The sequence below is a fragment of the Euprymna scolopes genome, chromosome 4, assembly GCF_053919585.1.
Source record: "Euprymna scolopes isolate OS-2025 chromosome 4, ASM5391958v1, whole genome shotgun sequence".
NCBI classification, from domain to species: Eukaryota; Metazoa; Mollusca; class Cephalopoda; order Sepiida; family Sepiolidae; genus Euprymna; species Euprymna scolopes.
Genome location: NC_136485.1, coordinates 93,487,873 through 93,500,637, shown reverse-complemented (window position 1 = coordinate 93,500,637; position 12,765 = coordinate 93,487,873). Strand labels below are relative to the sequence as shown.

The 12,765-nt window shown below is 40.1% G+C and overlaps 1 protein-coding gene across 1 annotated transcript in view; it reads left to right on the top strand.

Annotated features, from left to right (window-relative positions):
* Positions 1-12,765, top strand: part of LOC145268860 (sodium- and chloride-dependent glycine transporter 2-like) — a 278,471-nt gene that overhangs the window by 143,136 nt on the left and 122,570 nt on the right. The window contains exon 6 of the mRNA XM_080124568.1: positions 10,130-10,268. Coding sequence (XP_079980694.1) covers positions 10,130-10,268 — 139 coding nt within the window. The remainder of the gene's footprint in view (positions 1-10,129; positions 10,269-12,765) is intronic.

Genomic DNA, 12,765 nt, shown 5'->3' with positions numbered 1-12,765 from the left:
CTAATTCAAACTTTTAGATTAATCTGACTTTAAAAATTAGGTTTTAAAAGAAACAGAATAAAGGACGTGCAAGAAATATAAGTCACTGAATAAATGAATAGAAGTGGTTTAGTTTCTTGTCACCATCAAAATGATACAATGCACCACTTATATTAAATGTGCCACAGGTTGGCCATCCTTGGTCTAGAGAATCGATACGTAGAAGGTGTGTCGAATGGCAAACAGATATAAGTGAATGCTCACATGTCTCGCTTTAGATTATATTGCAATCGAACAAACTTTTGGGTTCGGATGTCTTAATCTATGAGGAGGAAAGTCATGGTCTTCTAATTGGTGTCAGTGCGTCCATTTTTAGAAGAGGTAGAAATTTGATACTCAAATGTTTCTTGTAATTCAGACGATAATTTCTTGTAGTTGACATAAATGGTGGGTGAAAACGTTGTCATTTTCTTATTTATCGCTTTCTGGATTTCATCATCTTTTTATAGTCTCAACTTATGAAAACATAATTCATTTTTAAATAGAAACGCTTTTACAGGATGTTCTGTGTAGATTCACAGGCGCACAAACGTTGCAGGGTGAACATCTGATTCACCAAATAACTTTCTGCCTAGAAAATGGAATTGCTGTTTGTCTTTTGTTTTTGTTTAAGAATAATATTTTGTTGTGTCTAATTTTTGCTTTGTATACTCATTTCTACATATTTCAGTTTTGTTGTTGAGTTGAAGATTTGTTGAAAAGGTTTGCTGTTTTACATGGCAGGAATAAAAAAACACTGAAAAGGGTTGAAATATGATTCCACTAGAGTTGATCATTGGAAAGTGTTGTAAAGACATTCAAGATTGACTATTATATTAATGTGCATTACCATCCACATTCGAAAATATACGTCTATAAAGCATGCCTAGTTATTCCCCCTTCTCACTAACTGAGCTAGGGTTAATTAATGAACTGCAATATTTAATCTGTTTTCACATATTTATTTTATATTAAAACCTTTTCTAATGGTTTATTAGTCTCTAAATATTTATCTTTCACACAACAATTTCAATATCAAACAAAAGATCATAATGGACACACCATTATGTCCTGCAAGATTCTGCATCAAATCTATATCTCCCAAATCAAAAAAAAAAATTAAACACTAGAAATTTAAATTTGTAAATTATCTTCATTCTGTAACTGAACAAGTAAAAAACTTTAAATAACTCTAATAAATAGCAAATCAGGGGACATTTTTTTAAATAATTATTAATTATGACTTTTATGGGACTTTCACCTTCTAATCTTATTATTTTAACGAAGGACTTTCATCTAACATGACCTTTTTAATCTTAATAATTCCACAAAGGATTTTTCACCTACTTTGAACATTTTAGTCATAATGATATCACAAGAAATCTTACCGATCGAACTTTGCTTGTTAATCTTTTATTTTGTTGAAAAATAAATGCGCATTTTAAACGAGAAGGAGGCGTCATTTGTTTTATTCCTTTTCTTTTATTATTTTGTTTGGGACAGAGAAATTTAATTTCACTCAAACTTCTTTTCCCCTACAAATTGGTGACACCTGATCATGAGATGAAACATGTACTTCCTTCTGTAACCCTACAAATTGGTGACACCCGACCGTGAGATAAAACATACACATCTTTCTGAAACATACAAATTGGCGGTTATTGCACACGGACAGATAAGAGAGAAAACATTCTGCTCTGACCAAGAACAGTTTACCCACTCTCCTTTTTTTTTGTCCCAGGCTATGAAATTACATCCTTCTAAAACCTACAAACATGGAGCAGCACACAAGTGAGTGTACCTCACACTTCGCCGCAGTTTAAAGAGTTCCACATCATGTTATTCTCCCATTTAACCGGGGATCGCAGACACCCGTCTACACCGGCTACTTACCTATGCAAAGAACAAAGATCGGTAATTTAAAGGCTTCCAAATCATTTTTGGGATTAAATCAAGCGAAACAAGAGCATGGATTCATCACTTTCAGAAATATCTCCAGCCATTCATTAGTATTTAACCCAGGCAACATCAAATTCTGGTTCATCCAAATCCAAGCTTTATTCGATGCGAAGCGGTAGCAGTATCAGAAATCGCCATTAAAAATGCGTGATAAAAACTTGAATTATTAGACTTACTATCTTTTGAATCTTATAACTACTTGAAAAATTTAAACTCTAATTTTTTTTCAATAAAAGGAGCAAAGACCAATTTTTAAAATAATAACAGGTTTAATAGCAAAATATGCAATATTTGTTTTTTTTTAAATCGGTTTTCTTTAAAAAAGATTTCAAGAAAATCAACAAATTTTAACTTACTTCAAATATAATAAATATATATAAATTCCAAAAAATCTCTTACCTATAAAAAATACTAATCCATGGGTACTTCCATTCTTCATTGTTAAAAATTTATCCATATTTATATTCTATTATATTATATTCCACGTACTTTTTAAATAAAATATGTTTTTAAGCAAGGATTCAAAAATACCGCAATATCAGATGGTCACAACTGGAAGAAAGGGGAGACAAATGTCTCCCTTTCTTCTAGTTGAGAACTTCGGTGGCCTGTAAGCGCCAGAATTAATCTCCCCTTTCTATTTTTGGCATGTGTTTGCTGTAAACAAAAATTAGTCTGTATGGGCCACCATTGTTGAAAAATGATCACATCTCACTTATCAGTTTTTGCCATTTAAAAAAATTCCACTCAACCAATTTTCCATTTTTTTTATTCTCTTAAAGAAATACATAAGATTTTGATTTAATATATTTTATTTCTTCTTTAGAGAGTGATTTTTTTTTAAATCTAAAAAAAAAAATATTGATTAAAGCAGAAAAAATTGTTGTAGGTATTCAATTTTTTCAGGACAAAATTTAAAAAATGTGAGGTTTCACTTAAAAAAAAATCAATGTGGTGTTTTAAAAAAAGGTTTTAAACTTTTGACTTTACAGGTAAATTTGCACAAACTATTTTTTTTTGTTTTAAATTAGATTATTTTATTTATTGATCTTTTATCTTCAATTTGAGATATATAAATGTGAGGTGAGGAAATTAATTATTTTCATTTTAATAGGCATTTCAAAATGAGGGGGGGGGGGAATTTAAAAAAAAAACATTTGTCTAGAATATTATATACGATTTATTGGAAAGAGCATGAAATTTCACATTAAACATGCAAATATTGTAAAAATTGAACCAATAGAAAAATTTTGATAGATTTTTAAAGTGAAAAAATTGAAAAAAACTACCTTATTGATGGCGCAGATGTCTCTCATGCTTGAGATGCACGCCGTCACATCATCGACATATGCGGAAACCTTGGCGCGTGCACTGCCTGGAAGAGCAATTCCACACAGGGCCAGTCCAGTCTCCCCCATCCTCAATTTGTGTAGGAGCGTTCAAGGGCGAGGACATAAAGCAGGGGAGACAACAGGTATCCTTACCGTACCAACCAAGAAATAAGGAAAGGTTCTGACCGCATCCTATTCACCTCAACAACTGCCATCGGCCGAGTATACAAAATGGAGATCCATCTGCGAAAACCCGGATTAAAACCTGCGGCCTCTAGAACAGATCTCAGGAACCCATGGTCGACCCTATCGAACGCCTTGGACTGATCTACATTGATCAGCGCATCTTCGGTGTCATCTTCTAATCCCTCTATGATCATACGGACCAGATGCAAATTGTTTTGAATTGATCTCCCCTTCACAGCGTAGTTCTGATCAGGTTCGACCAAGTCAGTAATAATGACCTGCAACCGGTTCGCAAGAATGCATGCCAAAATCTTTAACTCTGTATTTAGCAAAGTTATGGGCCTAAAATCGTCTAGGCCCCCAACATATGTGCCCTTCTTCTTCAGAAGTATGACCACTTCCTTGGTAACCTGACCTGGGATGGATCCCGTGTCAAACCAGTGGTTAAACACACCTGCCAGAATCAGAATGAATATGTGTGACAGCCTCAAGTACAGTTCATAGGGTAAACCATCGAGTCCCAGAGATTTGTTGTAGCCAGCCTGCTTTAGCGCAGCAACTACCTGACACTCTGTAACCCGACCATCACAACTAGCCACTCGAGGTGCCTCCAGGAGGGGTGAGCCAGCTAAAAAGTCACCAAACCCCTGGCCGTGGAGTGTGGACAGTTTGAGAGAAGCGATCAGCAATATGCTTTCGGAACCCCTCACAGATCTCCCGAGCCGATATGAGGTCGCGACCTTCCGGGCTCTGAACTTTACGAATGTAATTACCCGATCCATGCCAGAGTGAAGATCTACCTTCATACCGCTCGCTAGCCAAGCATTTCAGGTCCTCCTTAGCTAGTGCTATCGCTAGGGAATCCCCCCCCCGTCACTGCCTGGGCCAACCTATTGTCTATTATTTAAGGCGAGATGCTGGCTATATTAGACAGAAATACTAGACTTTTACCCACCACTTACTCCCTATAACCTCACTAAGCCCTTTACTATGTGTTCTTCTAGCTTTTCCCGGAAGTCAGATAACTCCAGTAAGGAGGTATTTAACTTTTAGTACCCAGCTAGGGTAGTGTTCTTATCTAACTCTAATCTGGCCACATCTCCCGCCCGGGGTGATCAACGTGAAATCTGTCGACAAGCTGGCATGAGGCCATCAGGTCAGACAGACTGCTATCACACCTTCCCGTCCTGCTAGCACCCCTCTATCAATTCGGGGATCAAAGATGGCATTCCAGTCCCCGACTAAAATTAACTGCTCCGGATCACCGAGAAACACCTCTAACTGCCGAAAAACGAGGACCCTCTCCCGAGTAGAATTGGGTGCATAAACTGCAACGATTCAAAACTTACTATTGTTCATGGCAACATCGGCCATGACCAGTCTGCCATCAGAATCAGTGTGTACAACTTTCACCATTGCAGGCAGGGTGCATCTAACTAACAGAGACAACCCCCTAGCATGCCGATTACCAAATGCTGAAAAAGACATTGAAATGTCCCGACAGCACTCGATAATCATCAATCGAATCATAGTGGGTTTCCTGTAATGCAGCCACATCTATATCAAAGGACATGAGGTCCCTCAGCACGCGAGAAGCCTTGCTTCGGCATCTCATGACCACCGTATTTAAACTACACAAATCCAAATATGTGGCCATTACACCTAATCAGTGTCAACCACCGACCTGAAGTCCCTAGGGGTCAGGATGGCGCAGGCCTCCCTAAGACTGCCTGAAAGCTGTTCAGACGAAACTCGTCCGTCTCAGGCAATTCCTCCAACATCCAGAGGAAAGGTGAGTTTCAGAACCCTATAAAAAGAAGGGTGGATGTACATAGGGACCCTCCCTTCACAACAAGGCTCTAGCTGGGACAGGGAGTCATGCCCCTCTTCCACCAGTCTTAGGTCCAGGATCGCCCCCACCCCTTGCTGCTTCTATCATTCTTCAGAAGGCTTTTGTTCGGCCCTTCTTGCCCTTTCTCACAAATGTTGTTACTAGGGGGGGGGCGTCTGGGGAATTTCTGGGGTTGTCAACATCTTTACCCTGGACCTGATTGAGGAGCTGCAGAGGTTTAATTATCACCCTTTAGCGTTGGGCCAATGACGTCAAAGGATGATGGGGAGTAGCCACACAAAGTGACTAGCTCCCACCTATTAATGGTGTGGGGTACAGAACTAAAAGGCTCGGCATCTGGCAGGCTTTACAGATCATATCTACCATGCCATTTGCCTTTCCTCTGAGCACCACTAATGGTGCCCCGAACCGAACTTGGTGTGCCACTTGGTGTGACACCCTCCTCCCCCATTGAACTTTCCTTCACCGCATCAGAAACAAAACCGAATCGACCAAACTAGCGACATGGATGTTGCTTGAAAGCCAGGGGGGGGGGGGGCATCCTTCACCGCTCCCTTTGCAACTCTTGAGGACATATTGTCCTGATGCCCCAACCCTCGACAGGAACCCGCCGATTCGGAGTGAGGAGACCGTCACTGAATTAATGGTACTTTTGCCTCCCCAAACCTGCCAGCTGCTTAATTTCTGTCAAGGGAAGGGGGTAACCTGCAAAAGATCAAAAAAAGAAACAATTAATGAGCCCTAATGGGCAAGAGGAAAGAAGAACGAAAAAAAAGATGCTCTTAGGACCACAAGTGGGATGTCATTTTCGACCAAACAAAAACGCCCAGTATTTAGTGCTTGGCCCTGACCCTGGCATTATCTACTGCCAGAGCCTCATTTGGGGTCCAAGTCACTTAGGCACAAGGCCAGTAGGAACTACTTCAAATCTCCCCAGCGTCTGTGTCGGCTTTATTTACAGGTACAGGTTCTGAAAAAAACAATTATTTACAATTTAACAAAACAAAAATTATATGTACAAACAAAAGAGTATTTTTTTTTTTAAATTAAATAAATGGGGGATAAGGCAAGCTAAAATACATCCAAAATTGAAGAAGAAGAAAAGAACTAAACATAATGCCCATGAATATGGAGCGCCCACTGTCTTCCGGTCCCAAAGGTCAAAACAAGCAAGTTGTTCCCTTGTGGGGAGTGGGGGACCTAGGAGCGATATTTCGAAAACAAATTAGATGGGGATGGGTAACTTAGGGAATGGACGGCGTCTTCCAAGAAAAATGTACATATAGGGGCATCAGAAGGGTGGACTGGGCATCTTTGGAAACTCTCCTAGTTCTGATGAAAAACAAAGTCTGGGACAGGATCAACTATCATACTTGCCCTAGTCTAATACCTAACAAAGAATTTTCCACTCGCAGTGGTTAAGACCTAACTAATCCTACTCTAATAAATCTTTGTTCGGGGCTGGGTTCCGTAGAATCTTAGCACCGCTTGACCAATATCACTAGGGCGGGAAAACAAACTTAAACCTAATGCCTCGTCGGATGCACAAACTAGTGTTGTGCACCCATCTCCTATCAAAGTCTATGCGATGTAATCTTTTCCAATCACATCTGATCCTAACTTTAAGCTAATGCTTAAAGTAAGTGACCAGATCATTATTTGAAACAGATTCAACCCCATAGACAATGTAAATACGTGTAACCCATGTCACTAACCTAGCTACAGCTAGGATCACAAGAAACACCAACCGTTTCTCCCCAGTAAACGGCGGGTCCATGTTGTTGACGACATATGCCAAATCAAGTGGTACCAACCGCTCGGGGTAAATGCGAGCCATTACCTCTCCGACGTACTCCCAGAGCCTCTGAACTCCACTGCAAAGAAAAAAGGCGTGATCCCTTGTTTCATCCTTGCTCTCCTCACAGTGGGGGCAAAAGGGAATGTATTCATCCCTGTTGCAATACTTGGCAAACATGCCGAAAAGTGACAGCAGATTCCGGAGAAGCCTCCATGTTATTGAAAACTCAGAATTATTTAAAAAGCTTCTGGCTGGCACCCAATTCCACTAAGAGAGGACTTCCTCCCTCGACATGTGCAGCCGCTCAACCAGCGGATCCGTAGCAGTCCCCACTACTCAATCCCGATATAGCCTCCTTCTAGGCCGTGCAAGGTTGTTGCACCCCAGCAATGCCCTAAAGGCGGCTTGGCATTCAGAGAGGAACTGCGATTCCCCCACCGGTCTTTTGTGACCTTCAGTGGCAGGGGCGGATATGAGCTGTGGGAAAGCTTGCTCCACACACCAAGAATCTTTACTGGGCCATCCGTCCAGCTGAACTCACCTAGAAGCGAGTTTACCCTGGTCCAGGCGCCCAACCGCAGACCAACAGACTTGCTGCGATTGACTTCATACTCAGCGATTGCCTCCATCACCACTTTAATATCGATCCTTCGCGCAACAAAAGTGGTGACATCATCAGCATATGCAGACACCCTGGCAAACTTGCTGCCAGGTAGAGCAGGACTGGTCTTGCCGCCTCGTCCCTTAACTTGCGAAGGAAGGGCTCCAATGCCAGGACATACAACAGAGGTGACAGCGGACAACCCTGGCGCACCAACCGAGAGACCCCAGTGAACTCCAACAACCTACTATTTTCTTGTACCGCTACCGTAGGATTGCGATACAGAACAGAGATCCACTTGCAGAAGTCCGGACCAAAGGTGGCGGTCTCCATAACAGATTCCAAGAAACCATGATCAACCCTATCGAAGGCTTTGGACTGATCTAAATTGATCAGCACAGCTCCTGTGTCGCCTTCTAACCCCTCTATGATCGTGCGCACCAAGTGCAAATTGTTTGAATCGACTGACCCTTCACAGAGCAAGTCTGTGGAAATTATCATTCATGACCATTTGCATATGCATAAGGCTTCTGCCAGATGGATTCCCAGGTTGCTCACACCATTCCAGAAGCGAGAACGCGTTGAGTGCTCGAGGATGAATTTGGAGATGTGCCAAGAAGATGAGTCAAAGTTTTTCAAAAGACTGATTACACAGGATGAAATCTGGGTCCATCACTATGATCCAAAGACCAAACCCCAGTCAATGCAGTGGAAGCACTTGGACTCATCACCTCCAAAGAAGGCAAGGGTGCGGCCCTCTGCTGGTAAGGTCATGCTCACAGTCTTCTGGGACCAGGACGGAGTAGTAATGACAGATTTCCTGGCAAAGGGTAACACAACTACAGGAGCCTATTATGCTTCACTTTTGAGGAAATTAAGGGAAGCTATCAAAATCAAGAGGCGGGCAAGATCAGCAAAGGTACCCTCCTCCTGCAGGACAACACTCTGGTCCACAACTCGCATGTCGCCAGATCAGAAGCACGGACATGTGGTTATGAAATCCTCCTCCATCCTCCTTACTCTTCTGACCTTGCACCCTCTGATTTTCACCTCTTCCCAGCCATGAAGTTGTTTTTGAAAGGAAAGCCTTTCCCAGATGATGCAGCCTTGATTTCTGAAGTTACGTCGTGGTTGGAGGACCAACTTGGGTTGTTCTACAAAAACTGTCTCCAGAGCTGCATCAAACGATGGGAGAAATGCATAACTCTGTGTGGTTCCTATGTGGAGAAACAGGAACCATGCAAAAGTTTCACAAGAAACTCTAGCGCAAATTCCCAAATACAATGGAATATGATCATTTATAAATGGCATAGTCATGTTGATACACCATTTCCCGTTAGATCAACGGAGTTAAGCAATGTTGTGCCTGGTCAGTACTTAAATGGGCGACCATTTGGGAATTGCAGGTGCTGCATATGCTCTCTGCTTATCTCGGCATTGTTTCCAGGCGTCTTGGACTTCTCCTTACCACTGGACCCAAGGAGTGCTGATTCAAGACAGGTGTGGTTGACGATTGCACAACTCTTGCCTCACAATTTCACGTGCAGCTACCTTTACAGGGAGTGTCAATTGTCTTTCAAGATTGAACGGAGGCTTCCATGATCAGCTCATACGCTTAAAAACCTTTATCAATAAAAATTATTTGGCAGCCATATTTTTATATGAAAGAACCTTAGGAGATATGGGATTAAAGTTCATTTTTATAGAAAAATGATAAAACAACAGTTTGATGTGCTAAAAAAAATAACACAACTGATATCGCGAACAATCCAAACTTCACTATGGCGTATTTATCGAAAAACCAGAAAGAATTTGATACATGGACTGATGCTTAATATTTGAGGATTAAAGAATGACTCTAAAGAAAATGTGTATATCAATAAAATAAACGATTCAGAAGCCATCAAATTAGGCTCTTCCTCTTCAAACTCTCCTTACAACTTCATGAAAATGTGCACTGTTATTTTTAAAAATCTTTTATCATTAAAATATTCTCCCCATATGGTAGCACAAAAAATAATTTTTAAATAAAATTTGATATATGGTTTGTTAAGAAATAAGTGTCATATATGTTTTCCTATCAAATCTGAAAAATGTATTAAATTAAGCAAATACTAATAATCCAAAATATTGTTTTGAATTTTATTGAATTTATTTTACGCATTGTGATACCCATGTTAAGCATATTTCAGGAATTAATTATGGTGATTCATTTACATTCAATTAAATGTTGTTGAAGTTTTCAAATGGAATATTTAATATAAAATTCTTTAATGAGTAAATCAATGAACATACCATTTAAATATTGATTGATCTACGTCTTTGCATGAATATTAATCTTTGATTTTGTTTTTATATTTTATATACAATTAATTCATTTGAAGACTTGAAGTTATTCAACGTTCGAAAGGTCTTGAACCCGAAAACATTGGGATTCCAATCTGGAAGTTGGCATTGTGCATGCTTCTCTCTTGGATAATAGTTGTTGCTTGTTTATACAAAGGGATCAAATCTTCTGGAAAGGTAAGAGCTCTTGACAAAAATATTTCAAATAAATTGCTTTATTATCCAATGAGATTCCACAAAAATGATTAATATTTGGATTTGTCAATACACATGCATGTCTGGAGGTATGCAAAAATGAGATTGTCGAGAAGAAGACAAAGCCAAAGTTGCTCAGAGAATAACTGACGAGGTTGCTCTTGAAGTGTGTTGGGTCATATTGACAGAATTATTTGCATTGTATTTAATCATTGCTGCCGATAACATCAACTCACTAAATGACACCAAACAGTCATTAACATCGGAATTTAAAATGAAAGACCTTAGAAAGTTGCACCATTTCTTCAGAATAGACTTCAATATAACCGAAGGTTATATCCAGATGAACCAAGAAAAATATGCGACAAAAATACTGGAAAAGTTTGACATGTCTGAATGCAAACCTAGGATGACCCCATGAGAATAAAAACTGGATCTAGCTGGCGAAGAGGATGATATGGTTGACCCTAGGAAATACTGCGAGGTCGTTGGGAGTCTAATTTACCTGATGATCTGCACCCGATCAGACTTATGCTACATTGTTAGGAAATTGTCGCAATATTTGCCCAAGCCATGAGAAAAGCATTGGGTGGCAGCTAAACACACATACTGAGATACGTACGAGGTGACACCAACTGCGCAAAAACAAATTATCAAATCAATCTAATTGCATACAGTGACACTGATCAATGAAACAGATGCAGTACATCCGGATATTGCTTTAGCCTAACCCAGAATGGGCCATCTATTTCCTGGAAGTCAAAAAGGCAACCTACGGTCGCTCTATCCACGTGTGAGGCTGAGTACGTAGCGCTGACAAAAGCCACCAAAGAGGGGCTATACCTTGTGCAACTATTCAAGGAAATGGATCCACACCGAGAACACATTTCCATCAAAATATTCGGAGACAGTCAAAGTGCTATAGCGCTTTCTAAGGACCCCATTCATCGGCAGAGATGTAAACACATCGACATTAAGTACCATTTTATCAGAGAAGCTCTGAATAATAACAAAATACAATTAATTTACTGTCCCACAGCAGACATGATCGCTGACATCATGACAAAACCTCCAACCTGGACGAAGCTGGACAAGTTTAAAAAGTTTCTATTCAGACATTTATCTACTCTCACATATCTTTGTTTTTGTAAAGAAAAAAAAATAATAATAATATGCTGAGAGCAAGGGGGTTGTTGAAGTAAGTACGATAACTCTTATCATAGACACTTTTATGATTACCTCCCTGTTACATTGTAATCCTGTAATCCCTTTTTTCACTCCCCGCTTCCTCTTCCTGTCTCAAATAAAATATACTTCTCTATATACCTGTCACACACGTGCTTGTGTCCTCTTTCAAATTTTCATTCCAGTTCCTTTTCTCTTTTCATTGAAATGCAAATCGCAACAATAGTCTTTGACCCAAAGCTTATACCAATGTTTGATGGCAGTTACTTCATCTTGTTTATAGTGGAATAGCTTAAGAAAGCTGAGCTGATATATCAACTGAGTGGAGTGAAGCGTATTATCTTGTACACAACCTTTGCCGCATGGAAGCAGTTTGCAGGTGAAACGGTCAATATTTTTTGGCTGTGAAGGTTTGAGATCCTGTTTGGTGGTACATCAGATCAGTGTCTGAAATGCACATTTATTACTGGATTGTCTGAAGATGTGGAAGAACTATTATAAACATTCTTCCAGATGAAGAACCTAAATCAGCAACACATGCTGGCATGTGTCACACCATTTTAAAGAACTGCATTGAAATTACAGAGCAGGTTGCAGTAGCTGCACGGTCACCACAACGCACAGCTGAAAAGATTGATACTCCTCCATGGTGTTATAAATGTGATGGACCCAATCATAGGGTAAGCGATTGTCTACTGGATCATGAGATAGTAAGAAGTGCTGGTGTCAAGCCCTGAAGAATCAACACATGTTACCGATGTCAGTGGCGTAAGCACATTGCTAGATTTTGTCTGGAAAACAAACAATGGGGCAAAAATTCTAATGTTATCCCCCAAACACAGCTGGTTGTAACTGTTTGCATCAATGAAATACCATGTACAGCTCTGGTAGATACCAAATTCATGCAGTCACTAGTCTGCAAGTCTGTATGTCAGGTATGGACGAGAAAAATAATCCATGTGCTCACAAGAAATGGAAGCACACTTAACTGTTGTGGCAAGTGTGGTGCATCAGTGCAAAGCTTGATCTTACCGTAGAAGTTTTAGTTGTAGATGGAGATCTACTTGGATTTAATTTGTTGCTTGGGCTGGATGCAATCAAGGGAGGAGTAGCTGTTACTAGTGCCTGTGAGGTAATGTTTCCACAATTCGGTAAATCAATTTTTGCTGCCATCACCATTACCGAGTCTAGTTTCACTGTAAAGTATGAAAAGAACACATCCTGAAAATTGGCTGGTGACCAACCTACAATTACAGTGAAAAATAGACTTGCAGAATATCCAGCCTCAGCACAT